Below are 26919 nucleotides of genomic sequence, written 5' to 3'. Positions count from 1 at the left end.
TGTGACCACAAGAGGGAGCTCTGCCACAGAATTCACAACAGTACCCCCCCTTGAGGAGGGGTCACCAAACCCTCACCAGAGCTCCCAGGACGACCAGGATGAGCCATATGAAAGGCACGAACAAGATCGGGAGCATGGACATCAGAGGCAAAGACCCAGGAATTATCTTCCTGAGCATAACCCTTCCACTTAACCAGATACTGGAGTTTCCGTCTAGAAACACGAGAATCCAAAATCTTCTCCACAATATACTCCAACTCCCCCTCCACCAAAACCGGGGCAGGAGGATCAACAGATGGAATCACGGGTGCCACGTATCTCCGCAACAATGACCTATGGAATACGTTATGTATGGAAAAAGAATCTGGAAGGGTCAGACGAAAAGACACAGGATTAAGAACCTCAGAAATCCTATACGGACCAATAAAACGAGGTTTAAACTTAGGAGAGGAAACCTTCATAGGAATATGACGAGAAGATAACCAAACCAAGTCCCCAACCCGAAGTCGGGGACCCACACAGCGTCTGCGATTAGCGAAACGTTGAGCCTTCTCCTGGGACAAGGTCAAATTGTCCACTACATGAGTCCAAATCTGCTGCAACCTGTCCACCAGAGTATCCACACCAGGACAGTCCGAAGACTCAACCTGCCCTGAAGAGAAACGAGGATGGAACCCAGAGTTGCAGAAAAATGGTGAAACCAAGGTAGCCGAGCTGGCCCGATTATTAAGGGCGAACTCAGCCAAAGGCAAAAAGGACACCCAGTCATCCTGATCAGCAGAAACAAAGCATCTCAGATATGTTTCCAAGGTCTGATTGGTTCGTTCGGTCTGGCCATTAGTCTGAGGATGGAAAGCCGAGGAAAAAGACAAGTCAATGCCCATCCTACCACAAAAGGCTCGCCAAAACCTCGAAACAAACTGGGAACCTCTGTCAGAAACGATATTCTCTGGAATGCCATGTAAACGAACCACATGCTGGAAAAACAATGGCACCAAATCAGAGGAGGAAGGTAATTTAGACAAGGGTACCAAATGGACCATCTTAGAGAAGCGATCACACACCACCCAAATGACTGACATCTTTTGAGAGACGGGAAGATCTGAAATAAAATCCATAGAGATATGTGTCCAAGGTCTCTTCGGGACCGGCAAGGGCAAAAGCAACCCACTGGCACGAGAACAGCAGGGCTTAGCCCGAGCACAAATCCCACAGGACTGCACAAAAGTACGCACATCCCGCGACAGAGATGGCCACCAAAAGGATCTAGCCACTAACTCTCTGGTACCAAAGATTCCAGGATGACCAGCCAACACCGAACAATGAACCTCAGAGATAACTTTATTCGTCCACCTATCAGGGACAAACAGTTTCTCCACTGGGCAACGATCAGGTTTATCAGCCTGAAATTTTTGCAGCACCCGCCGCAAATCAGGGGAGATGGCAGACACAATTACTCCCTCCTTGAGGATACCCACCGGCTCAGATACACCCGGAGAGTCGGGCACAAAACTCCTAGACAGGGCATCCGCCTTCACATTTTTAGAGCCCGGAAGATATGAAATCACAAAGTCAAAACGGGCAAAAAACAACGACCAACGAGCTTGTCTAGGATTCAAGCGCTTAGCGGATTCGAGATAAGTCAAGTTCTTATGATCAGTCAAGACCACCACGCGATGCTTAGGTCCCATAAGATGCTCCAATATATATGCCCCGTATGCTGCTGCCATATATTTATATAAAAAAAATACCATACTCACCTATGGTCGCTGGGCGCCGAGTGCTGGGGGCCTGAGCAGACAGGGACACCGGCACCCTGTGGGGGTCAGGTGCCGGTATCACCGCTAGCTGAGGCCCCCAGCACTTGCTATACTCACCTGTCTGTCCCGTTCCAACGCATTAAGCGCGTCATCGCGCCCTCTGAACTGGGAACGTCACAGCAGCGGACCCGGGAGCCAGAGCCGCACGCAGCGCTGGAACGGGGGACAGGTGAATATACTTACCCTCCTGGCGGTCCCTGACTCTCCGGTGGAGATCGCGGTGTGCGTTCAGTGTTTACGCATACCGCGATTTCCTGGGAGCGTCACTCTGTGAGGCCCAGACTGCGCCGGCGCTTGCGCAGTCTATAAAGGCTTCGGACAGAGTGACGCTCCCAGCGTTATATTATAGATGATGTAGTCACTATTTACAGTAGCATCTAAGGGGTTAAACAGATTTGGACGGTGCAAACACTGATCGTGGCTGATGCAGCAAGTTGTCAGCTATAGTGCACAACCGACAGATGCTGGATTGTTACCTGTATGGGAATGCTATTCTCTTATATGTAAGGTCAGTTAAAAGGCGCATTGGCTGTCATTAAGGGGTTAAGTCCGTAATTAGTTTACATTGCGTTTTACTTTGTGACAACTCCCACTATAATGTCAAACAAAGACTTTCAGAATAACTAAATCCACTAGGTGGCACTATCTAGATTTCTTTCAATCTGAAAAGGAGCTCATTTGCATACCAAGCCCTATACTAGTTGTGTACTAGTCTTCATGAAGGGCTCCCTGGAGTACGATGGGCCAAAAAGGAACCTGTCACCAGAAAAAACGCTTGACCCTGGTATTGTCAAAGCTTCTTGGGAAAGAGGGAGATACCCCCTACTGACACTCTTACCATCCCTTACCTTTTTTCCCCCAGCGCGACCACCCGAACCCCTTCTCCCAATTAAGACAGAGACAAGAGTTTCTTTGGAATTATGTAGGCCACAGCAGCCTGTTTATTAAACAAAAACAACGGTTAACAATTAATGTAAAAGCATACATTTCAAAACTAGGGGAAGTCCTTGGAGCCCAAAAGAATCTAACTCAAACCATATTTTACTCCCAGCCATTGTAAGCCTGGCTCGGGAGCACCAAAAACCCCGCAAGAGGGTTCACTGTTCGCGGTAAAAACATGAGATCCGACCACCCCTACCGGAACTCCCCACCACCAATCACCAGATCCAAAACATAATAAACTTCAGAACAGAGGAGCCATATACCTATGGACCCCCCAAACCAATTTCCACCAACTCCAAGGACTCCCCCCAACCGCCCAGGCCGCAATGACCCAAAAAGAACCATGTGCATACTAAAACCACCCGCTCACCGCGAGTAATTTACACCCACAGAACCACAAACCAAAAAGGGAGGGAGGGATGCTTTCAGTGCTGGTGAGCGGGAACTGACCGGCCCCCGCCCCCTGACACTTCCCTAACCCTCTCTTCAACTATCTCCCCCGCCCCCTATACTGTTAACCCTTTCAGCCCCACCCCCTCCTCTCCAACCCATTGTCATGCTGGCCTTCGCTTAGCCGTGGGGGGGAGGGGGCGGCTCGCTCCGGCCTGTCCTTGACCCTGGTATTGTCGAAGCTTCTTGGGAAAGAGGGAGATACCCCCTACTGACACTCTTACCATCCCTTACCTTTTTTCCCCCAGCGCGACCACCCGAACCCCTTCTCCCAATTAAGACAGAGACAAGAGTTTCTTTGGAATTATGTAGGCCACAGCAGCCTGTTTATTAAACAAAAACAACGGTTAACAATTAATGTAAAAGCATACATTTCAAAACTAGGGGAAGTCCTTGGAGCCCAAAAGAATCTGGTGATTTTAACCATACCGCGAACATAACTCAAACCATATTTTACTCCCAGCCGTTGTAAGCCTGGCTCGGGAGCACCAAAAACCCCGCAAGAGGGTGCACTGTTCGCGGTAAAAACATGAGATCCGACCACCCCTGCCGGAACTCCCCACCACCAATCACCAGATCCAAAACATAATAAACTTCAGAACAGAGGAGCCATATACCTATGGACCCCCCAAACCAATTTCCACCAACTCCAAGGACTCCCCCCAACCGCCACAACGAGAGGCCTTTGAAAACCTTAAAGGCCCGAGACCCCACCCGACCGAAAAGCTATGGCCTTCTCAATGCCCTCCTGTAACCCGAGAGCCCAAAAATCCATTCCTACAGCATTCAAATGCACGCCGTCCGCCAACCAATACTTTCCATTTCCAGATTCCAATTCAAAATGTCTGACCGCCGCACCCCCATTCCTAACCACAAAGGCAGACACCGCCCTGTTCACCTTTATGCGGGCCTTATCAATTTTTTGCAAAGACCGCATGTGCTTCCACCGTTTCCGCGGCACGATTTCGGACCAGACGACAGTCAATCCCGGGTACAAAACCCACAAACGTAAACAGTCCTGTTTGATGTCTCTAACCAACTCCCGAAAAGGTCGGACCCCAAGATCGTTACCCCCCACGTGCAAAACCAAAACGTCGGGAGCTCTGTCCAGTCTCACACTGTTCTGGATTTCCCGCAACACACGATTCCAGGCCATACCCCGAAAACCGAGCCACCGGATGACTGCGACGCTTCGATCAAATCCGAGTTGCCTGCCCTCCGTCCGAACGTCGGCTCGCAGAGCTCCCCAGTGCACGTACGAGTGTCCAAGAATCCACACCAATAAACCTTGGTGACCTGGAAAACAAACACAAACTTAACAACTGTCCCCTACTGCAGCAAAACGCTCCATAAAGCCTATAAAACCCCATCGACCACCCCCTGTGGCCGCACATAACTTCTAAAGCGGTTGGAGCGCCACCTACCGATCCTACGAATGGCGGAATCCTCCAATCCCCCAATTGCCGCTTCAGTTGCGGCACCTATCCGGAAGGAGTGAGGGGCGAAACAAGCCCCATCCAACCCCACCAAGGAAATCGCCTTTTTGAAAACCGCCGTGAACTGGTATCGAGACAAGCAGGAACCATCCTGGTGACATAACAATGCCCCATCCCGCTTAGGCTGCAGGCCCCAAAAGTTGCTAAGGCAAGAGACTGGACACATAACGGACCCCGCAACTGAGCCCACCACAATTCTGCTGCCCCGCCCCTCCTGATCCGACTTTGACCTTCGCAACCATAACTCCACCTGGCCCCCAGCCAACAATACGTCCCTGGCCAATAAACCCCCCGGCCCTTTTTTGTTTGGTGCCACCAACTCTCCTACTCTAAAGGCCCCAAAAAAGGCCAATGAAAAGGCCAGCCGAAATAAACAAAGCTCAAAAAACGAAGAACACAGTGATGACAATGCTTCGCCCAATTTTTCCAAAACGTTAAAAGACACCGGCCTCCTAGAATCTGTTCCTCTGGGCCGCCGCCTAAAACCTCTTACGGCCCTCTGCACCAAAAAGGACTTGGTGATATCGTCCCGACCCCGCAATTTGCAAACAAAGGCCAGGGCCGCCATGACTCTTGACACTTTTGCGGGAGACCAACCCGCTGATGCCCCCCGGCTCAACCATGACAACAGGATCCCGATCTGATCCTGGTAGCTCCACCCACCAGATTCCGCTGCTAGCAAAAACTCCCACTCCCGCCAAGTTGCCTGATAAGCCTCCCAGGTTCTGGGAGCCAACGACGCCTTAATCAATGCCTGAGCGTCCCGGACACCGCTAGCCAAAGTTCTGGAGGGCACTCCAAACCGACCATCTCCGCCTCCGGGGCCAATGACCGAAAACGATCGAACTGCAAACGAGAAAGAGAGTCAGCGATGGAGTTATGAACTCCCGGCACATGCGACGCTGTGACATGCGCGTTCAAATTCAAACACAACAGCACCAAACGCCGTAACACGCAAACCACCGGCGGCGAAGATGCAGACAAACTATTAATCGCGCAAACCACCCCCATGTTATCGCAACGAAAACGAACACGCCTGTTCCGAAAATTATCTTGCCACAAGTGCACCGCTACCAAAATAGGGAAAATCTCCAGGAGAGCAATGTTACGAACTAAACCAGTAGAAATCCAACTCGCAGGCCACTTTGCCGCGCACCATTGCCCTTGGAAATATGCTCCAAAACCCGAACCTCCGGCTGCGTCAGTGAATAATTCCAACGACTCGTTGTCAATCACGCCCGCCATAAACAACGACCTACCATTATATGACTTCAGGAACTCACTCCACACTGCCAAATCCTCCTTGTGCTCAGCTAATAACCGCACAAAATGGTGAGGAGCCTTAACTCCCGCCGTAGCGCTAGCCAACCTCCTAGAAAAAACTCGCCCCATTGGCATGACTCAACAAGCGAAATTAAGCTTACCGAGCAGAGATTGCAGGTCTCGCAAAGGCAACTTACGCAGGCGACCAGTTCGCACAACGTCTTCCCGTAGGCCCGTCAATTTGTCCTCAGGCAAACGAAACTCACACCGCACGGTATCGATGACTATGCCTAAGAAACACAAGCACGTACTCGGGCCTTCCGTCTTACCCGGTGCCAGCGGGACCCCGAACCGCGAAGCCACCCATTCAATCGCATTCAAAATCCTTGCACAGCAATCGGACCCCGCCGGGCCGATGCACAAAAAATCGTCTAGGTAGTGTAGGACCGCATCGCAACCAGACACGTCCCGTACCACCCATTCCAAAAAGGAACTAAACGCCTCGAACAGAGCACAAGACAGCGAACAACCCATGGGCAAACATCTGTCAACAAAAAAATTTTTCTCCCAAAAACATCCAAGAAGTCTAACGCTAGACGGATGAACCGGCAACAATCGAAAAGCGGCTTCTATGTCCGTCTTTGCCAACAGGGCACCTTTTCCGCATCTCTGCACCCAAGCTACCGCTTCATCAAACGATGCGTAAACCACCGAGCACAAATCAGGATCAATGCCGTCGTTCACCGACCTACCCTTAGGATACGACAGGTGCTGGATAAGGCGAAATTTTCCCGCTTCCTTCTTAGGGACCACCCCCAGAGGGGAAACAACTAAGTCCTCAAACGGAGCATGGTCAAAAGGGCCAGCCATGCGGCCCAAAGCCACCTCTTTACGTAACTTCTCTGAAACCACCTCAGAGTGTAACAAGGCTGAATGCAGATTTTTCCTAACAACGGGAACCACAAAAGGAGGTGCTGGAATAACAAAACCTTCCGTAAAACCGGACAGTAACAGTGCCGCCTTTTCCTTATCCGGGTACCTACTTAGATAAGGGACCATCCTTTCCACCATCACCGGAGTCTCCCCCATGGGAATTACCTGGACCTGCTTTTGCCTTGCCCTTCTTAAAGCATTTTGCGGCTCCGTGGGAGGAACCACTGCAGTGGGAGCACAAATGTTTAAATCTACAATTGCTTCCAAATTTGCACTGTCCCTCATTAAATTGCCAGCAGACACCCAACTTCTGTCCTCCTGCCTGACCGGCGTTGCCTGAGGAGCTCCCTGCACCGGACTGAGATCCATGGCCGGACCCACCGGCCCCCCCTTGAAAGGGATGGCCGAACTTGTACTGCGCCATCACGCGCAACCAGAGACCAATATCCTTCTGGTCCCACCTAATAGCCGGCCGCACAGCTTTTCTCTGCCTAAACTGCTCATCGTATCTCAGCCACGCCTGACCGCCATACACCCTATGAGCCTCACTGATGGAATCCATGTAGCAAAACAGCCCCGAGCAATTCTCCGGAGCCTTCTCGCCAATAACACTGGCCAAAATGGCAAAAGCTTGAAGCCAATTAGCAAAAGTCTGGGGAATCAAACGCCATCGCCGCTTTTCTTCCTCCTCCTTTTTTAAATCCTCCTTCTTCCCCTTGTCAATGTTAAATTTCTCCAAGGGGAGCAGTGAAAAAATTTCCACGTACTCATCCTTACTAATCTTTTCCCTGACCTCTTTCTTAAGATGCGCCCCCAACGGGCCCTCAAAACACACGTATACCTCGCCGTGCGCCCTATCATCTAAGTGGACCCTACACTCCTTCTCCTTCTCAGTCTGCACAGAAACCGAAACTGGCTCCGCAACCTCGGCCTGCGCTGCTGCCGCACTAACCGGACTCCGTGTTACACCAGACCAAGCACCCAAAAAACCCTGCGGAGCCACATCACGATCCAATCTAGCTAGCAGGTTCTGCACATTAACCAAAAGCTCCCGCACCCCTGCCGCTTCACCGCCGCCTGCTACCCCTGCCGCAGCTACGCCGCTAAGCGCTCCCTGACCACCACTAAACGCAGGCGCACTAGCATCATAAGAACAAGCACGAGACACAGACGCATACTCACCGGGCTGCAAGGGATCTGTGGTCCCTCCAGCCGGAGTGCTGGTATCCGGACGTCCACGAACGGCCCAATCCGCCACCGACCCGTCCAACGATGTGCCTTGGAGGTGTCCGTCAGACCCGCTGCTCCCGGACACAGCTGGCCCGTGGGACACTGGATTCGGACTCCCCGCGATGGGGGGAGACGCCGCCTGGACCGGCGAGGGCACATCTTGCTGACCGGCGCCAGCCGCAGTCCAGGCCGCCGTAAGAGGCTGTCCGCTCCAAGGCCCTGGAGCAGGGGGACCCCCCGCCACTGTAGTAGGGGCCGACCCAGCGCCGTCCTGCCTCGGGCCGCCCGCCCCGCTTCCATCCACCGCTCCTCTGGGCCCCGCTCTCACCGCCGAGGCAGACCGCGCGGCGGAACCGGCACCGCCTCCCGCTGCTCTAGGCCCCAAGCGCTGCCCAGCGCGTCTTGGCTCCGCCCCCACCGCACCACGAGGTGAGGGCCTAGCAACCGCCGCTGCGCCCCCCCTGGCAGTCGGATTCCTCCCAGGCCGGGGCCTACTCGCCGCTGCTCTTACCAGCGCCCGGCCTGGAGGGTCCCGGGAGGGGCTCCTACGCCTGCGGGGGGCGCTAGGCCCAGGATCCGGCGATAGGCGCTCGGGGGGCCGTGTCCGCCGAGCCCGCCGATCAAGATGGGGGACCGCCGGCGGGGATCCGCTGCCGCCGGCGCCGCCGTCCAGCAGGTGGGCCACCTGCGCCTCCAGCCATCCGGAAGGCCGAGAGGCTGCAGCCGCCCTCAGGCTCTGCAGCACAGCGTCCACACCTGACATGCTGCTGCTTTCAGTGCTGGTGAGCGGGAACTGACCGGCCCCCGCCCCCTGACACTTCCCTAACCCTCTCTTCAACTATTTCCCCCGCCCCTATACTGTTAACCCTTTCAGCCCCACCCCCTCCTCTCCAACCCATTGTCATGCTGGCCTTCGCTTAGCCGTGGGGGGGAGGGGGCGGCTCGCTCCGGCCTGTCCTATTAACCTGCAGATATAGGGTTAATCTGCAGGTTAATCGCGTTATTATCCTGATCAGCGCATGCATGTAAGGTGGAGAAAATTAACTTTATTCTCCTCAGCAGTGTTCCCATTTCAGTCACGGGCAGGGCGACGGCACTGGTTCAGTCACCTGTCTAAGTATACAGAATGGCAGCTGTAACTGCGCCTCGTCCCTGACTGACAGCCAGCCCTAATGCAGGGGTGAGGTTACAGCCGCAGCTCTGTATTCCTGTCACTGAAACCGTGCCCAAAGCCATGACTGGCACTGGCTCTGCATTGAGGCCTGCTGTCAGTCAGTGCCTGGAGTGCAGTTACAGCAGCCGCTCTGTATGAGCGGTGCCTTAACATGCGACGCCCCCATGACAAACGGGAACGCTGAGGGGGAATACAGTAAATTTTCTTCCCGCAGCATTAATATCCCCATATCTGCAGATTAATAGCATTTTTTCTGGTGACAGGTTCCCTTTAAGAAGCACACGCCACTTAATAAAATCAGAGATGCATCTTCTCAGACGCGTGTGCCACAGTGCAACTCGCTAGAAATGTTACTCCAGTCATTTTAAAGAATTTGATGGGGCGGGTTTAGTCTAGTGCCTTATTACATCATTCTGCTCCCCAGCTCTGACCTTTTTAGCTGAGCTGCTTCATGCGAGCATGATGACATAAAAAAAAAAATCACAACATTTTTTCACAGCTTGACATTGCGCAAAAGGTGACTTTTCAAATTATTTTATGCAAGTTTTCTGGTGTAAAAGCTTCGATAAATCTGACCTTGAGTGTTCTTATAACTATGCAGCTATAACATCTCACATCTTGACAGTGTTGGAGGACAAATACACTAATGCTATGTGCCCACGTTGTGTTTTTTATGTGTTTCTGACTCGTTTTTTGCCGCAGCGGAAACGCTTAAAAATGCTTAAAAAACGCATTCCCATGCAATCCTATGAGATTCTGCAGTTACTGTGGCCATGCTGCGGATTTTTCCGCCGTGGAATCGCATAGTGGTAAAATCCGCAGCATGTTCATTATTTCTGCGGAATCGCAGCGATTCTGCCGCCATAGAATTGCATTGAAACGCTCACTTTACCCATGTGGCTATGCCCACCATGCGTAAAGTGAGCGCTTCATGTGCGAATGGTACCCAGGATCTGGAGGAGAGGAGACTCTCCTTCAGCCCATGGGATCCATATTCATGTAAAAAAAAGAATTAAAATAAAACATAGGGATATACTTACCTTCTGATGGCCCCCGGAATCCTCCCGCCTCTCAGTGGTGCACGCAGCAGCTTCTGTTCCCAGGGATGCATTGCACAAATCACCTGAGATGACGTCGCGGTCACGCGACCGTGACGTCACAAAGGTCCTTCGCGCAAAGCATCCCTGGGAACGGAACACACCGGGAGCGCCGCTGAGGAGATCGGGGCTGTCGGAAGGTGAGAAAACCATATTTTTTATATTTTTTATCATTTTTAACATTCTATCTTTTACTATTGATGCTGCATAGGCAGCATCAATAGTAAAAAGTTGGTCACACTTGTCAAGCACTATGCACTTGTCGACCTGTTGAAGCGCAATGTAAGCGTGAAACGATCGTCGTCTGTATTTGCTCCACTGTTTTATCTGCCTGCTGTTGGTATGATGATGCCGCAATAAAGGATTTTGTTGCACGGGACGGTATGTGCCAATCCGCTTTCTTTTCTATGGACATCTGATTTCAAAGCATGGAATATATATATACCTGGGTACGGTCAGTGCCAGTTCCACAATAACCCAAAAAAGATTATTAGCTGTCAACACCCATTGTTTATATAGGAGTTTGGACAACATTTTGAGGAAGTGTATGTACAGTACAGAACAAAAGGAACAGTACTATTACATTTTATATTTAGTCCAGAAAGATAGGCAGTATTTATGAAAAATATACAAAAGATTTTACAAAAGGAACAAAACTATACAGCATATAAAATTACATAAAATAAAATGGATTAACAGAGAAAGTTACTAAACGCCGTTCACAGAGATGGCTAGGAGCCTGGCAAAGGGGAGCACTTCAATGAAAACGTCCGGTGAAACGCAGAACATGGGTCATGCCTACACATATATGTATCTCCCTACATTAAACCCAGATTATAATTAGCTCCTAAGTTACATCCACACATCTCCCACTGATGACTCACAGCAGGGCTGGTCATGGGATGTGGCTTCAGTTTCAGAAAATTATGCGATTCCCTACATTCACGATATCTTTGCTCTTTAAGGTCGCAGGTGCTAAACATTGACATCAAATTTTTTTCTTGATTTTACGGTTGCATAGGCCCCTAATATGACAGGTGTAGCTTCGTCTATCAAGCTATTATTCAATGGAAGAGATTCTGGACATTGCCCAGTGACATGAAACCATGCTTAGAGTTTGTCGCTTCATCACATTTCCTAAAATATTACTTTTCTATCTATTAGATTGGCACAGATCATACAAACCTCATTTCTTCATTTCTAATAAGCAGACAACAAACCAGATCTTTACATTTCTCCTAACTCTTATCTTGGTCGTAAATCTGCTTCTCCACATCCCTGATGCACATCCTCACATCTGTTAGACATTAGGAGTTTCCTTAATTATCTGATTCCAAAGGACGGGATCAGCTGCTAAGAGTGTCCTGTGGAGACAGCTTGTAGACAGCAAGCTCTTTCTCTCAATCTGTCACCAGGTCTTTGCTATTCTATCTGACAGCAGCATAATGTAGAGGCAGAGACTGATCCCAATGATGTATCACTTACTGAGCTGATGGTTTTCACGGGTTGGCATCGATCCTTTAGTTCCAGAGAAGGAAAAAATAATACTTAAGCATACCAAGACATTTTGGCCAATTGTATGCTTCCATCTTTATGGGAACAGTTTGCGGAAGGTCTTTTTTTCTTGACTGTGCTCCAGTGCACAAAGCAAGGTCCATTTGACTGGCCCTCACAGAGCTCTTGACCTCAACTCTATGGAAACGATGAACTATAATGTAGATTGTGAGCCAGGTCCTATAGTCTAACATCAATGTCTGACCTCACATATGCTATTCTGAATGAATGAATGAATGAGCAAAAACTATCTTGGACTCACTCTAAAATCTCGTAGAAAGCCTTCCCAGAGAAGAAGAATCTAGTTTAGATGTAAATGGGAGGCCCAACCTCACACTAACGCTCATAGATTGATATGAAGCTCATAAAAGCTGATATTGGTATAAAAGACATTGAAAAACTGGAGCAAGTTCAGAGAAGAGCTACAAGGATGGTGAGCAGACTGCAAAGTATGTCCTACGAGGAATGGTTAAAGGATTTGGGAATCTTTAGCTTCCAAAACAGAAAGTAGAGACTTAATAACTGTCTACAAATATCTGAAGTGATGTCATTGTCTAGAGGGATCATCCTTATTCTCATTTGCACATGGGAACACGAGAAGCAATGGAATGAAACTGAAAGGGAGAAGATACAGATTAGATATTGGAAAAAACTTTTTGGGCAGTAAAGGTGATCAATGAGTGGAACAGGCTGCCACGAGAGGTGGTGACTTCTCCTTCAATGGAAGTCTTCAAACAGAGGCTGGACAGACATCTGTCTGGGATGATTTAGTGAATCCTGCTTTGAGCAGGGGGTTGGACCAGATGACCCAGGAGGTCCTTTCAACATTCTAACATTCTATGATCCTATGATATATGTTCCAATATATTTTTCTATGAAGTGAAAATGACATATCAAACTTTATTTTTAGAAGGTATCTTGTGTCTTAGGCTCTATTTAGGTGTCAGAAGTTTGAATATGTGGTATATTATGTGTTTTTTTTTCTATCTAAAGGGTTAAGCGTATCTACAACTGAACTCATGTAGTATATCTATTTTTCTCTGGCTATTTTACATAGGTAGCTTAAAGGAAGCGAATTTCTGAGATGTTTCTACATTTAGAAGCTGTGGTAGAGTCCTAACTCGGTTTTGTTCTACTTCTTTATCCGAAAAGAAACTTGATCCACTCAAATAACAAACCCAGAACAAGCCCTAAGCCTGCGTCCATCAATTACACAATTTTGCTTTAAAGTAACTGTATTCTTATTGCTTGCAGATCGGTTTCCTTTGCAGGTGATGCAGTTTCAAGATGACCTCACTAGGAGAGCAGCCAGAAGTATCTGAGAGCCAGGATGACTCAAGACAGAAGAATGTTTTATCACGGCAGCCAATGTGCTCAGAGGTTATAGGAGACAGCAGAAGAAGATCCGAGAAACTCCTGAATTCGCCATCCAAAAACATGATTGATGAGGTAAAAGGTCCAATCCATGCTGCTGTCCACGATCACTTACAGTAGAAGTAGTCACGCATGAGCCCAGGGCTGTAGATGCTTTTGTTTTGGAACTTTTCCATAATTATTGGCATGTGAGATTAAAAAGAACACTATAAAATATGCCATATAATAAAATATACAGAACAGAAGCTAGGGTCTGTTGGTTTTCTGGACGTCATCAGATATTGCTGCTCTGTAGCTATAAACTTGACAGTTGAGTGATCGTTTCCTAAAAGTCTTCTACAATCTCTCCTGAAGCTTCATCTGGAGTTTCACAATAAGATCTTGTCCAACATACAGCTTATCGGCGTTCCAAACAGTCCAAAAAAACCCACCCATTCATCAACATATGAGCCAATATATCCATGAACCCAGATACACCAGGTGTCCCAGTACAGTAGGACCCCGCACATCTCCCGAGACCCCACACGTGTCTCTGTCCAGAAACCTGAATATCAGGCCCATGCTTTTTATGTATGCCGTGATTCTAAGTCACATTTAGGTATACACTGAACATATTTAAATATTAAGCATCAAGTGCTCTTCTAACAGCAGACATCCTGGGGTTTATGTATGAACCTTAGAGGAGCGGGTTGTACATCATACTCAAAGAATGCTAGAATGGAGCCCGTGAGGTTTATGGCTCCCTATAGTTCCCTTTGTGTTCTCAAATTAAATAACCTTACATTTTACAAACCAGTGGGGATAGGCTGGAATAAAGGTCTTTGCTCCATAATTAACATTTCAAAGACGAACATTTTCTTTCTCGTTAATTTAATAACTGGGCGTTTCTGGCTGGGAACGATGATTTCATACAGTACTCTATAAGCTGCAGAGCAGGCTCCAATGATTTTTCTGATATGCTTCAGCTCAAAGGGAAACTGCCACAAGGTTTTTGCCATCTTATCTAAGAGCGGCATAAGGTAGGGGAAGAGACCCTGATTCTAGCGAGGTGTCATTTACCGGGCTGCTCGTTGTAGTTTTGACAGAATCACAGTTTTATCATCAGGATATTATCACTAGAGGACTAGTAAACCTGCTGCCATGTAGTCTTCCATATTCATGAGCGCTAGCTAACCTAGCTCCACCACTGATTAGCCGTTTTCTCTGTACACTGTGCGTAGGCAGAAAACTGCCAGTCAGTGGAGGAGCCATAAAGAGCTCAGTATTCAGAGAAATGGTGGATTTGCAACAGATAAAACTGTAATTTTATTAAAACTGCAGTAAGTAACCCAGTAAGTGACAAATTGCTGGAATCAGGGTATCTGTTCCTATATCATGATGCTCTCAGAAGGGCTAGCACCAACCTGGTGACAGATTAATTTTAAAACAACTACAATCTTTTACAATTAGTATAAATCTTTTACCTTAAGGCTGTGCGCCCATGTTGCATTTTTTATGCGTTTCTGCCGCGGTTTTTGCTGCAGCGGAAATGCATAAAAACGCTTAAAAAACGCATTCCCATGCAATCCTATGGGATTCCGCAGTTGCTGTGGCCATGCTGCGGATTTTCCCGCTGCGGAATCACATGGTGGTTAAATCCGCAGCATGTTTATTATGTCTGCGGAATCGCAGCGATTCCGCCGCCATAGGATTGCATTGAAACGCTCACTTTACACATGTGGCTAGGCCCACCATACGTAAAGTGAGCGCTTCATGTGCGGATGATACCCAGGATCTGAATGAGAGGAGACTCTCCTCCAGGCTCTGGGTACAATATCCCTGTAAAAAAAAAGAATTAAAATAAAAAAATATAGATATACTTACCTTCTGATGGCCCCCAGAGTCCTCCCGGCTCTCAGTGGTGCACGCGGTGGCTTCCGTTCCCAGGGATGCATTGCACGAATCACCTGAGATGACATCGCAGTCACGTGACCGTGACATCACAAAGGTCCTTCGCGCAAAGCATCCTTGGGAACGATGCTGCATAGGCACTATGCTTGACAAGTGTGACCAACCAGTCAATCACTTTTCCAAGCGATGCTTCAAATCGCTTGGAAAACGCAAGCATTCTGCAAGCTAAAACGCTTGCAAAACGCTTGTATTTTGCGAGAAAATGCATGCAAATTCCGCATGCGTTTTACCCGTGGCAGGGTGTTGCGGAAATGCTGCGGACATTTCCGCAGCATTTCTCCAACGTGGGCACATAGCCTAATAATTCCAAATATTTACACTTAAAGAGAATTTGTCAGCAGGTTTTGGCTATGCCAGCATGAGCAAGGGGCTGAGACACCAATTTCAGGGATGTGTCACTTAGTAGGCTGTGTGCTGTTTCCATACAATGAATGTTTTATTTCCTGGACATTATCACTAACCAGACTAGCTCCCTTGTGTAAAATGGTCCAGCCACACCCCCTCGTGTGATAAGCAGCTCACTGTCAATATACAATGTACAAAGAGAACTGTGGTGTGGAGGAGGTTAGCGCTATGAGCTCTGCTACATCTAAATATTACTGCACACAGTAAGCTATGTGATACATTGTTGGAATCAGGGTCTCTTTCTCTACATTATGCTGCTCTCAGATGAGGTAGCAAAAATTAGCCCTCTGGCAGCAGTACAATAAGATGTACTGACCTTGTCGTAATTTGACCAATAAGCATACGCCTGCTGTCGTTGGACTCGGTAGTGTAAACATTTTTTTCTATCTAATACTCACATGCTAGTACAAGGAATCATATACAGAGTATTTGATACAATGCCAATTTTGCAAGTTTTCCCACCTACAAAGAATGGAGAGGTCTGTAATTTTTATCGTAGGTACACTTCACCTGTGAGAGACAGAATCTAAAAATAAAAAACAGTAAATCACATTGTATGATTTTTATATAATTTCCATTTTATTGCATGAAATAAGTATTTGATCACCTACAAACCAGGAAGAATTCTGTCTCTCACAGACCTGTTAGTTTTTCTTTAAAGGGAACCTGTCACCCCCAAAATCGAAGGTGAGCTAAGCCCACCAGCATCAGGGGCTTATCTACAGCATTCTGGAATGCTGTAGATAAGCCCCCGATGTATCCTAAAAGATGAGAAAAAGAGGTTAGATTATACTCACCTGGGTGGGCGGTCTGATCCGATGGGCGTCATGGTCCAGTCCGGGGCCTCCCAGCTTCTTACGGTGACATCCTCTTCTTGTCTTCACGCCGCGGTTCCTGCGCAGGCGTACTTTGTCTGACCTGTTGACGGCGCCGGGAAAGGTCAGATAGACCCGATGCCTGCACACTGTAGTAGGAGGCGCCGGATCGGATGCAACACCCATCGGACCGGACCGGGACCGCCCCTGGGTGAGTATAATCTAACCTCTTTATCTAATCTTTTAGGATACCTCGGGGGCTTATTTACAGCATTACAGAATGCTGTAGATAAGCCCCTGATGCTGGTGGGCTTAGCTCACCTTCGATTTTGGGGGTGAGAGGTTCCCTTTAAGAAGCCCTCCTACTCTGAACTCATTACCTGTATTAATTGCAGCTATTTGAACTCGTTACTGGTATAAAAGACTCCTGTCCACACTTAATCAATCACACCCCAACCTCTCCACCATGGCCAATAGACAAGCATCTCTGTGAGAAGGCAACAACCATTGGCGCAATTATTAGAAAATGGAAAAAACACAAGATGTCAATCTTCCTCGGCCTGAGGCTCTATGCAAGATCTCGCCTCGTGGGGTAAGGATGATTCTGAGAAAGGTCAGAAATAAGCCTAGAACTACATGGGAGGAACTGGTCAATGACCTGAAGAGAGCTGGGACCACAATCTCAAACATTAACATTAGTAACACCTACGCCGTCATGGATTAAAATCCTGCAGGCTACATAAGGTCCCCCTGCTCATGCTAGCACATGTCCATGATCCAAAGGAAGCATAGGAGAAGGTCATGTGGTCAGATGAGACCAAATTAGAACTTTCTGGTTTGAACTCCACTCACTGTATTTGTAGGAAGAAGGATGAGTACAACCCCAAGGACACCGTCCCAACTGTGAAGCATGGTGGGGGAAAGATCATACTTTGGGGTGCTTTTCTGCAAAGGGGACAAGACGACTGGATGGATGGAGTCATCATGAGATTTTGGCCAACAGCCTCCTTTCCTCAGTAAGCGCATTGCAGATGGGTCGTGGCTGGGTCTTCCAGCATGACAATGACCAGAAACACAGCCAGAGCAACTAAGGAGTGGTTCCATAAGAAGCTTTTTAAGGTCCTGGAGTGGCCTAGCCAGTCTCAAGACCTGAACCCAATAGAAAATCTTTGGCGGGAGGTGAAACTCAATGTTGTCCAGTGACAGCCCCAAAACCTGAAAGATCTTGAGAAGATCTGTGTGGAGGAGTGGGCCAAAATGCCTGCTGTAAACACTAACATCTGTTTTGCTATTGTATCAAATGCTTGTTTCATGCAATAAAATGCAAATGAATTATGTAAAAATCGTACAATGTGATTTTCTGTTTTTTTTTTCTTAGATTCTGTCTCTCACAGGTGAAGTGTACCTACGATAAAAATTACAGAGCTCAATTCTTAGTAGGTGGGAAAACTTGCAAAATCAGCAGTGTATCAAATACTTATTTTCCCATTGCATTACTTGGAGATAAGTCCATCAGCATCAGGCACACAGAGGAAATATTTCATTTCCTTTACTTCATTTTGGCAATGAGCATACGCCCCTGCTGATGAACTCATCCCCAGACTCATTCATGCTGTACACATTCTCCCACTACCCAAAGCCCAGATGGGGAGTTTTACCATGGCATGTTTGGAACACTGATCCCGAGCTGCATAATGACATGCTAGTGTTTTAGTAGGCCCTAAATTACCGTAAGTGAGTGGTTCCCTTTAATTAAATATTTCTAAAAAATCTTCTAGTATCTAGAATTAAGACCATGGCAAACTTTAGAAATTGAAAAAAAAAATTACAATTCCTCTTATAACAATAGATGAGCTTTAGATTGGTGGGGGTCCGAATCCGGAGACCCTCATTGATCACTCAGAACACAATGCAGAAGCACTCAGCCTGCACAGCTTACAGGCTCTATAGAAAGTCAAACGAATATTATGCACAGGGTCTGTGAGAGCAAGAGCGCTCTGTTCTGGCTCTCAACACTCCGCACCCGTCCCCCATGTACTGTTAGGGAATATTGACAGGGGTTATCTAACAAACGAAACAGAGCAAAAAAAGGAAAAAAAATCTAGTCTGGCACCACCTAATAATAAGGGGACTGTGCCATACACTAATAAACATGTACAAATTACTAAAGAAGAAAAAGAGGGAGTAAAGTAGGCACTAGTACCCCAAGAATGTCACAGGCAAAAACCTGAATAGTTCAAATGAAAGAGTTTATTATAAACAAAGAGAACAATCTAATAGAAAAACACTAAAAAAGTTGAAAACTTCCCAGGTCTCCACAATAAATATGTGTGGTGATCCAACCTTCATCCTAACAAATAAATGTAAAGCACACAATTGTCAAAATATAGGGGCAGAGTGGAAAATACCCCATAATATATGAAATACGAGTAAAAACCCTGAATAATGGCTATAGCAAACCAAAATATCACATAAAAACTAATAATAATAATAATAAGACATATAAGACAGTGATACCAGTACCAGATCATAAAAGGCGTATGATATAATGGCGATATTCTAAAAAAGATATGGTAAGGATGGAATTGGTAGGTGTGGAGCTCATACCTTTTCCATCCTTGCCATACCCTTTTTGGGATAGCACCATTACCGGTATCATTGTCTTATGTACTTACCCAGCGTCAGACTGGAGCACCTTGGGCCCACCAGAGAAAATCGTTCTTGGGGCCCACTATGTAGCTACATAGAAATAGATACAAGACCACCAATTGTGCGATATAACACGCTAATATCAGGACATAACATAAGGTAGTTCACATCTTAATTATGTAGCAAGGGTTGGGGTAGCCCCCTCACAGAATATAATGTAGCCCCCTCATAAAATATAATGCAGTCCCCTCTCATAGAATATATTGCAGCACCCCACAAAATATAATGCAACCCCCTCAGGTATAACGCAGTCCCCCACCATAGAATATAATGTAGCACCCTCATAGGGTATAATGCAGCCCCCCTCAGAATATAATGTAGTCCCCTGAGAGAATGCAGCCCCACCACAGAATATAATGCAGCCCCCACATAGAGTATACTGTAACCCCCTCATATAGTATGATGTAGCCCCCATAATATAATGTAGTGTAGTCCCCTGAGAATAATGCAGCCCCACCACAGAATATAATGTAGCCCCCTCAAAGTATAATGCAGCCCCTCTCCACCCTATCATTGTCCTCATCACCACCCCCATCATTGCCTTCTCCCCCTCCACCCCTATCATTCTCCCCCACCAGCTCCATCACTGCCCATTCCACCACCTGCATCATTGCCTCCTCCCCCACCATCATTGTCCATTTCATCACCTCCATCATTGCCTCCCCCACCATCATCATTGCCCATCACCTCCATCATTGCCTCCCCCCACCACCATCATTGCCCATTTCATCACCTCCATCATTGCCTCCCACCACCACCATTGCCCATCACCTCCATCATTGCCTCCCACCACCATCATTGCCCATCACCTCCATCATTGCCTCCCCACCATCACTGCCTATCACCTCCATTGCCTATCGCCACCATCATTGCCGATCACCTCCATCATTGCCTCCCCACCATCATTGCCTATCACCTCCATTGCCTATCACCTCCATCATTGCCCATCACCTCCATCATTGCCTCCCCCACCACCATCATTGCCCATGACCTCGTTCATGGCCTCCCCACCACCATCATTGCCTCCCCACCCTCATTGCCTATCACCTCCATTGCCTATCACCTCCATCATTGCCCATCACCTCCATCATTGCCTCCCCCACCACCATCATTGCCCATCACCTCCATCATTGCCTCCCCACCATCATTGCCTATCACCTCCATTGCCTATCACCTCCATCATTGCCCATCACCTCCATCATTGCCTACCCCACCACCATCATTGTCCATCACCTCCATCATTGCCACCCACCATCATTGCCCATCACCTCCATCATTGTCTCCCCTCACCACCATCATTGCCCATCACCTTCATCATTGTCTCCCCCCACCACTATCATTGCCCATCACCTCCATCATTGTCTCCCTCCCACCACCATCATTGCCCATCACCTCCATCATCTCTCCCACCAATATCATTGTCCTTCACCACCACACACACACCTCATTACAGCTCATCACACACACACACACGCAGGCACACACACATACTCGCACACACGCAGGCAGGCACACACACTCTCACACACGCAGGCACACAGACACACACGCTGGCACACAGCACAGCTCACCTCCCCGCAGCAGCAGCTCATCTCAGCAGCCTCTTCCTCGCTGGAAGCTTTCTGACTGAGATGGCGCACTGGATGATGACGTCATCCAGCTGGGCTGTCTCAGACAGGAAGCATGATGCCAGGAGGTGAGCTGCTCTGTGTGAGTCTGTGTGCCTGCATGTGTGTATATGTGTGTGCAGTGCTTTGTGCGTGTATGTGGTGCGGCTTTACATGCGGGCAGTGTTAGCTGCAGCCTGTGGCTAATGCTGCCCGCTATTAAAGAGAAATGGTATTCACGCCTCTCCACGCCCATAGGGGCATGGGGAAGTGTGAATATTCATTTTGCTTTAGCAGCGGAGCAGGATCCTGTCTCCAGCTGCTGCTATGTTGGCACAGGGTGGGCCCCCTTGACTCAGGGGCCCCATAGCCACTGGCTGGGGGCCCCTGGAGCAGTGGGGCCCTAGGCAGCTGCTGGCCAGTATGCCAGCAGGTGTCAGTGCCTGGGCCCACCGGAGAATCCTCTGGTTCTCCGGTGGGCCAGTCCGAGCCCACTCACACAACTGTCAAAATATAGGGGTAGAGAGGAAAATATCCCAGAATATATGAAACAAGAGTAAAAACCCTTAATAATGGTCATAGCAAACCAAAATATCAAATAAAAAAAAAAAAAATAATAATAAAGGTAAGTAACTTACCTTTATTAATATTTTTTTTTTTTTTATTTGATATTTTGGTTTGCTATAGCCATTATTCAGGGTTTTTACTCTTATTTCATATATTCTGGGATATTTTCCACTCTACCCCTATATTTTGACAGTTGTGTGAGTTACATTTATTTGTTAGGATGGAGTTGGATCTCTACATATATTTATTGTGGAGAACCAGGAAGTTTTCGTCTTTTTACATATTTTAATATTGGATTTTCACTTTTGTACATAATAAAGTTTTTCATTTGAACTATTTAGGTTTTAGCCCTTGACGTTATTGGGGCACTAGTATGATTACTCTAGAACATTGAAACTGCATTACTGCCATAGAAAATGGGAAAAAGGAAAAAAAATGCGCTATATAATGTATATATGAAATATTCAGCTGCAAAATTGCTATGAAAAATACAGTAAAAAAGAAGGTATGTAGTGCATAGATTGACCAATATATGTGAGCCAAACTGCCATGTCAAGCCGTCCTTCAAAAGTTGGGTCCCTGTCCTGATATGTCACCTTTCCTGGGCAAAAAAAGCATACAATTTATGGGGCAGGAATGGACCATCTAACTACTAAAAATTTACCTGTGGCTGATGGGAGTGGGAGTGTACATGTCCAATCAAACCCTTTTGGACATGTACACTCCAGACACAGGTGATTTTACGTAGTTAGCTGGTCCATTCCTGCCCCATAAATTTTATGCTTTTGTTGCCCAGGAAAGGTGACATATCAGGACAGGGACCCAACTTTTGAAGGACGCCTTGACATGGCAGTTGGGCTCACATGTATTGGCCAATCTTTGTGCTATGTACCTTCTTATATATTGAGCCACTGGCGCTTAGCCCAAAAATATTTTATTTCTGAGCAGCCTCTTTGGATAACAGCAACCACCTGCTGTCAAAATGTAATAGTTTATATAGACTAAATAGGGGGTTCCAAACGGCGCTCATAAAAATATGTATGTTCCACCCTAGTGTATGATATGTCCTCACACATAAAAGGATTCAAGGGCAAACATATAAATTTCAGCCACTATTTTAATCAGTTTATAGGAGTTACACAGTATTAACCATTCTGTGTCTTCGGTAACATTAATAGGTATTCCTCACATTGGGGCCCTAAGAGCAACATTATTTGTATGTTTGCACTTGAACCTTTTATGTGTGAGTACATATCATATACTAGAGTGGAACATACATATTTTAACTGCTTGTGCGCCGTTTGGAACCCCCCTATTTAGTCTATACCTTTTTTACTGTATTTTTCACAGCAATTTTTGCAGATGAATATTTCATATATACATTATATAGTGCTTTTTTTCAATTTTCACATTTTCTATCTATGGCAGTATTGGGGTACAAGTGTCTACTATACTCCCTCTTTTTCTTCTTTGTTAATTTGAACAGGGGTTATCTCCTACTACAATCCCTTTCATAATTATCACTATAATTACTAGACGAGAGAGTATAACTATTCACCTAATTTAGACTAGCATTGAGTTGAGAAACCCTTAGTAACAAATGAAGCCTTGTAGGTTTCCATCTGCTTTTCAACCTGTTCTATGTCCCCATTCTTTTTTTTTCTTACAAAAAAGTTCAAGTGTTGTCCTATTACATGGTGACCATGAGTGATCTGCTATTTCCAAGTCTATACACTAATCATGATCTAACTCGATTTTGGTCTGGCAGCCTACTACTACATCATTAAACAAAAAATAATGTTGGGGTGTATATTTTTTAGGCAATATATACAAGGAATTGAAGGGTTTGTGCCAAATATGGAAGTTATTCCCTATCTGTACTATAGGGATCCTGGGACCACCATCGATCCTAAGAATGGGGCTCATGGAGCAGAGATTGAGCATGGACACCTCAGCTCCATTCATTGTCTATGAGCGTTGAGAAGGTAGCTGAGTACAATACTCGAGTAAGTGTCTCTACGGAGGACTTCATTATTGGCAGTAATACCATGGCTTAATTCTAAACCTTGACTTGACTTGTCTGTTGATACAATACGTCTTCAGAAACAGGTATAACATGTACAACACATGCCCTGCCTTTGAGTTATCTTACAAGGCTAATTGCATTTCAAAAGTTGGCTCTCATCTGTGTTTGCAGATTATTAAATTTCAAAGAATTAATAACCTCTTATTATTGTAATAAGATTAAGGTCTCAATTAAAATTGAACTTTTAGTTCTGAAGCTGGCCTTTATCAAGCAAACGTAATCTGACAAGCTTCACAATGGTATAACTTGACAACCATGCACATAGAAGATAAATTCACTTGTTCAATGTTTTCAAAGTTGAGCCTCAAAGGGGTATTCCAGTAATATTTATGGTATACAGGCACAAGCAGAGAAAAGCCAGCAACACTGCGGTAGAGATAGTCGTGCTTGAGAAAAGTATAGTAGTCCTATAATACTGTAGTTAACACCTCAGCAACGAAAAAGACAACAGACTCCTCAGATCTTGGACAAAAGGAAAGACAACAGGTGGTTTTGACCAACAGGTGGTCCTTATCAAGGTCATGACCAAGGATGCACCAACCTCTTCACACCCGGCAGTAATCCACGTAGATCTCCTTGATAAAGACCACCTGTTGGTCAAAACATTGGATGGTATCCGTCTTTCCTTTTGTGCCAGATCTAAACAAAATATGTTTGCAGCAATATTTATGGCATGTACAAATGATGCGCCATTATTGACTGGGACCTTCACCAATTTGGAGAACTGGGAGCCTGATTCACAATATCCACTTTCCGCACAGAATTCAAAGGAGAGATGGCCATGTTTACTCTCCGTCCTACACATTAAAGTCTATGAGAGTTCTGAAAAAAGACAGAGCACACAGAGTAGAATGGGAGAATGGTATGTAGTGACAGAGCTGATACCCCTTGATATGTCAGTACCCACCTTTCACGTTCTTGCTCCAACAAGTTGGTAAAGTCATCACTCTTATTCATGTAGTCCGTATGCTTCTGCTTCTCATTTTCTAGCTCATACACAGTCCTGCGATGGCACTTCTCTGCCAGCAATAACTGCTCTAACATGCGCCTGTATGTTTCTTTCTGTTTTTCTTCAAGTCGGTCCAGCTGTGCAAATTTTTAAAAAAATGTTTATTGTAATTTTAAATGTAAAAAAATTGCACACAGTGACCTGTTAACACACAACTCAGATTTAATATAAATGTATTCCTCACTTTTATGCCACGTGGACATGTTGAACATTTGGTGAGTTGTTTGGGTGAGTAAGCCAAATCTAGGAGTGGGTGATAAATACAGAAGTGGTGCATGTGTTTCTATTATTCTTTTCCTCTGACTGTTCCACTCCTGGTTTTGGCTTACAAATACTGAGGTAAAAAACTCACCAAATGCTGAACGTGTGAACATGGCCTAAGCCTATGCAGAGGAAGAACTTCTCTAAGGTCTTGTAACAATGTTTGGTGAGTCAAATACTTGCAACACATTGATTACTAGAGTTGGTGCAAATCGATTTGTAAGACTAGGTCTATGGGCCATATCAGTAATCTGTGACCACTGGACCGAAGACCTGAGAACTGTATCTTCCATCCTGGCATCCCTGGTTCCTCTTTTGATTAGCCGGCCTGGCGCAAAGACCTTGTTACAGCGTGATGCATATGTGGCATTGCACTAGGCCAGCTACTCAAAAATAGAGCCATGGATGTTGGGACGTAAGAGGCGGTTCTCAGGGCTCCTTTTTGGTGACCACAGATCACTGACGTGGTTGTGAATTGACCTAACCCTACTTTACTAATTAAATAGACCATAAAGTGCCAATCAAAGGAACATAAAAACTGACCACATTTCTATTTAGAGCTACTGTAGACATTTTTCTAAGGTCTATACAGCTTTACTCACCATTAATCAGCTCCTGACTTGAACTTTGGAAAAACATTTTAGCAACATCTACTAGCTCCAAATTATTAATAGTTTCTGGTCCAAGTGGAAGATCTCCAGTTATTGCATATTTGCACATGATACATATTCCATTACTGCATACAAGCTGTTAGCCTTAATAATTACAATTTACGTGCCCTTTAATGAAATACAATTTTCCTTATAGAATTAGACATTATTTTATAATAAAAACCGAAGAAGCACCACAAACCCGACCATACGTCCAGTATAAAATAGATTTATGTATATCTGCAAATAGAATGAAAGTCATTTTAAAATCTCTCAATATGTTTATAGAAAAAGGTAAGGCTTGGTGCTTCTTGCACTCCTCAACACTGATATGATAAAGATATTCAAATAATGAAAACATTGAAATATAATTTTCAAACCATCTAACGTATGAGCTCTACACATATAACCACACGCACTAACAGCCATCAATGAGGCTCTCAATGGTTGAAGAATGTACCGCCGCGCTGAATGCACTTGGGCACACAAATTATGAAGACACTTTGGAGAAATGGCCAAACCACTCCTTTCGAGAATGATCCATACTGTACTGCAAATGACATTAGATGTCGCATACCACGCCTAAGACGTCAGTATTTACACAAACCATCAGGCGTTTTCACAACAATGGGCCATGAGCAAGACATCCAGCTACACGTGCTTCATTGACCACACACCGCTGTTCTCAAAGGCTTTAATGGTGCAAAACAAGATGGCAATAGAGGTTGGAATGGAGGTCTACCCTCGTCAGTGATGAATCCCATATTAGTCTTGGATGCAGTGACAGTCAGAGATTGTTCTGGAGACCTTATGGGCAACACCATGAAGAGCCATTCGCAAAATAACTGGACCCCTCTAGTCTTCATTCCAGGAACGCTAACAACTCAGCTTTATATTAATTCATGGAGTCAGTGGTACGGGCATTTCTTCAAAGTGTGTAAAAAGCCATTTTTAAACATGACAATGATAAGCTGCATGTGAAGCTATGCACCCTAAACGTGCAACCATGGCCTGCAACATCTCTGGAGTTGTCTCCCAATGAGCACTTATGGTACGTCATTGGTCGGCAACTGCAAAAGGAGCTGCCAAAAGTGGATCTTGATGATTTACGCGCCCAAGTGCAATGACCGATGCAGAACATTCCTCAAACATAAGTAATCTCATTGATAGCATACCGAGGCATTCATATTGAAAAAATGTAGATGTTTTGAAAATTTTACCTTCTTATATTTACTGTATACAGTAAAAATACTAAATGAATCTTGTCTCCTTACTTACATTAAATATATATATATACATATGGTTGCAGCTGCCACACATCACTATGTCCCATGCACAGTTTATGATTGAGCACACTGACTTTTTATGAGGAGTGAAGGGTGACGTGATAGGATTAGTATAGTGTGTGTATTAATAATACTCTGACACTATTAAGTAAAGGCTTTGAAGATGCCATAAAGTACATGTAGTTTTCAAGACAGAGTATCAGTTTCTTAAAGGTAAATGGACCCTTATAACTGAGGCACT

General features: G+C 46.0%; 1 protein-coding gene across 5 annotated transcripts in view; it reads right to left on the bottom strand.

Annotated features, from left to right (window-relative positions):
- FILIP1 (filamin A interacting protein 1) overlaps positions 1-26919 on the bottom strand; it is a 214813-nt gene that overhangs the window by 28090 nt on the left and 159804 nt on the right. For all 5 annotated transcript variants that reach the window (XM_069726536.1, XM_069726538.1, XM_069726534.1 and 2 more), the window contains one exon: positions 24380-24558. In XM_069726536.1, the coding sequence (XP_069582637.1) occupies positions 24380-24558 (179 nt within the window). The remainder of the gene's footprint in view (positions 1-24379; positions 24559-26919) is intronic.

The sequence above is a fragment of the Ranitomeya imitator genome, chromosome 5 (assembly GCF_032444005.1).
Source record: "Ranitomeya imitator isolate aRanImi1 chromosome 5, aRanImi1.pri, whole genome shotgun sequence".
Taxonomy (NCBI): domain Eukaryota; kingdom Metazoa; phylum Chordata; class Amphibia; order Anura; family Dendrobatidae; genus Ranitomeya; species Ranitomeya imitator.
This window is presented reverse-complemented; position numbering and strand designations above follow the sequence as displayed.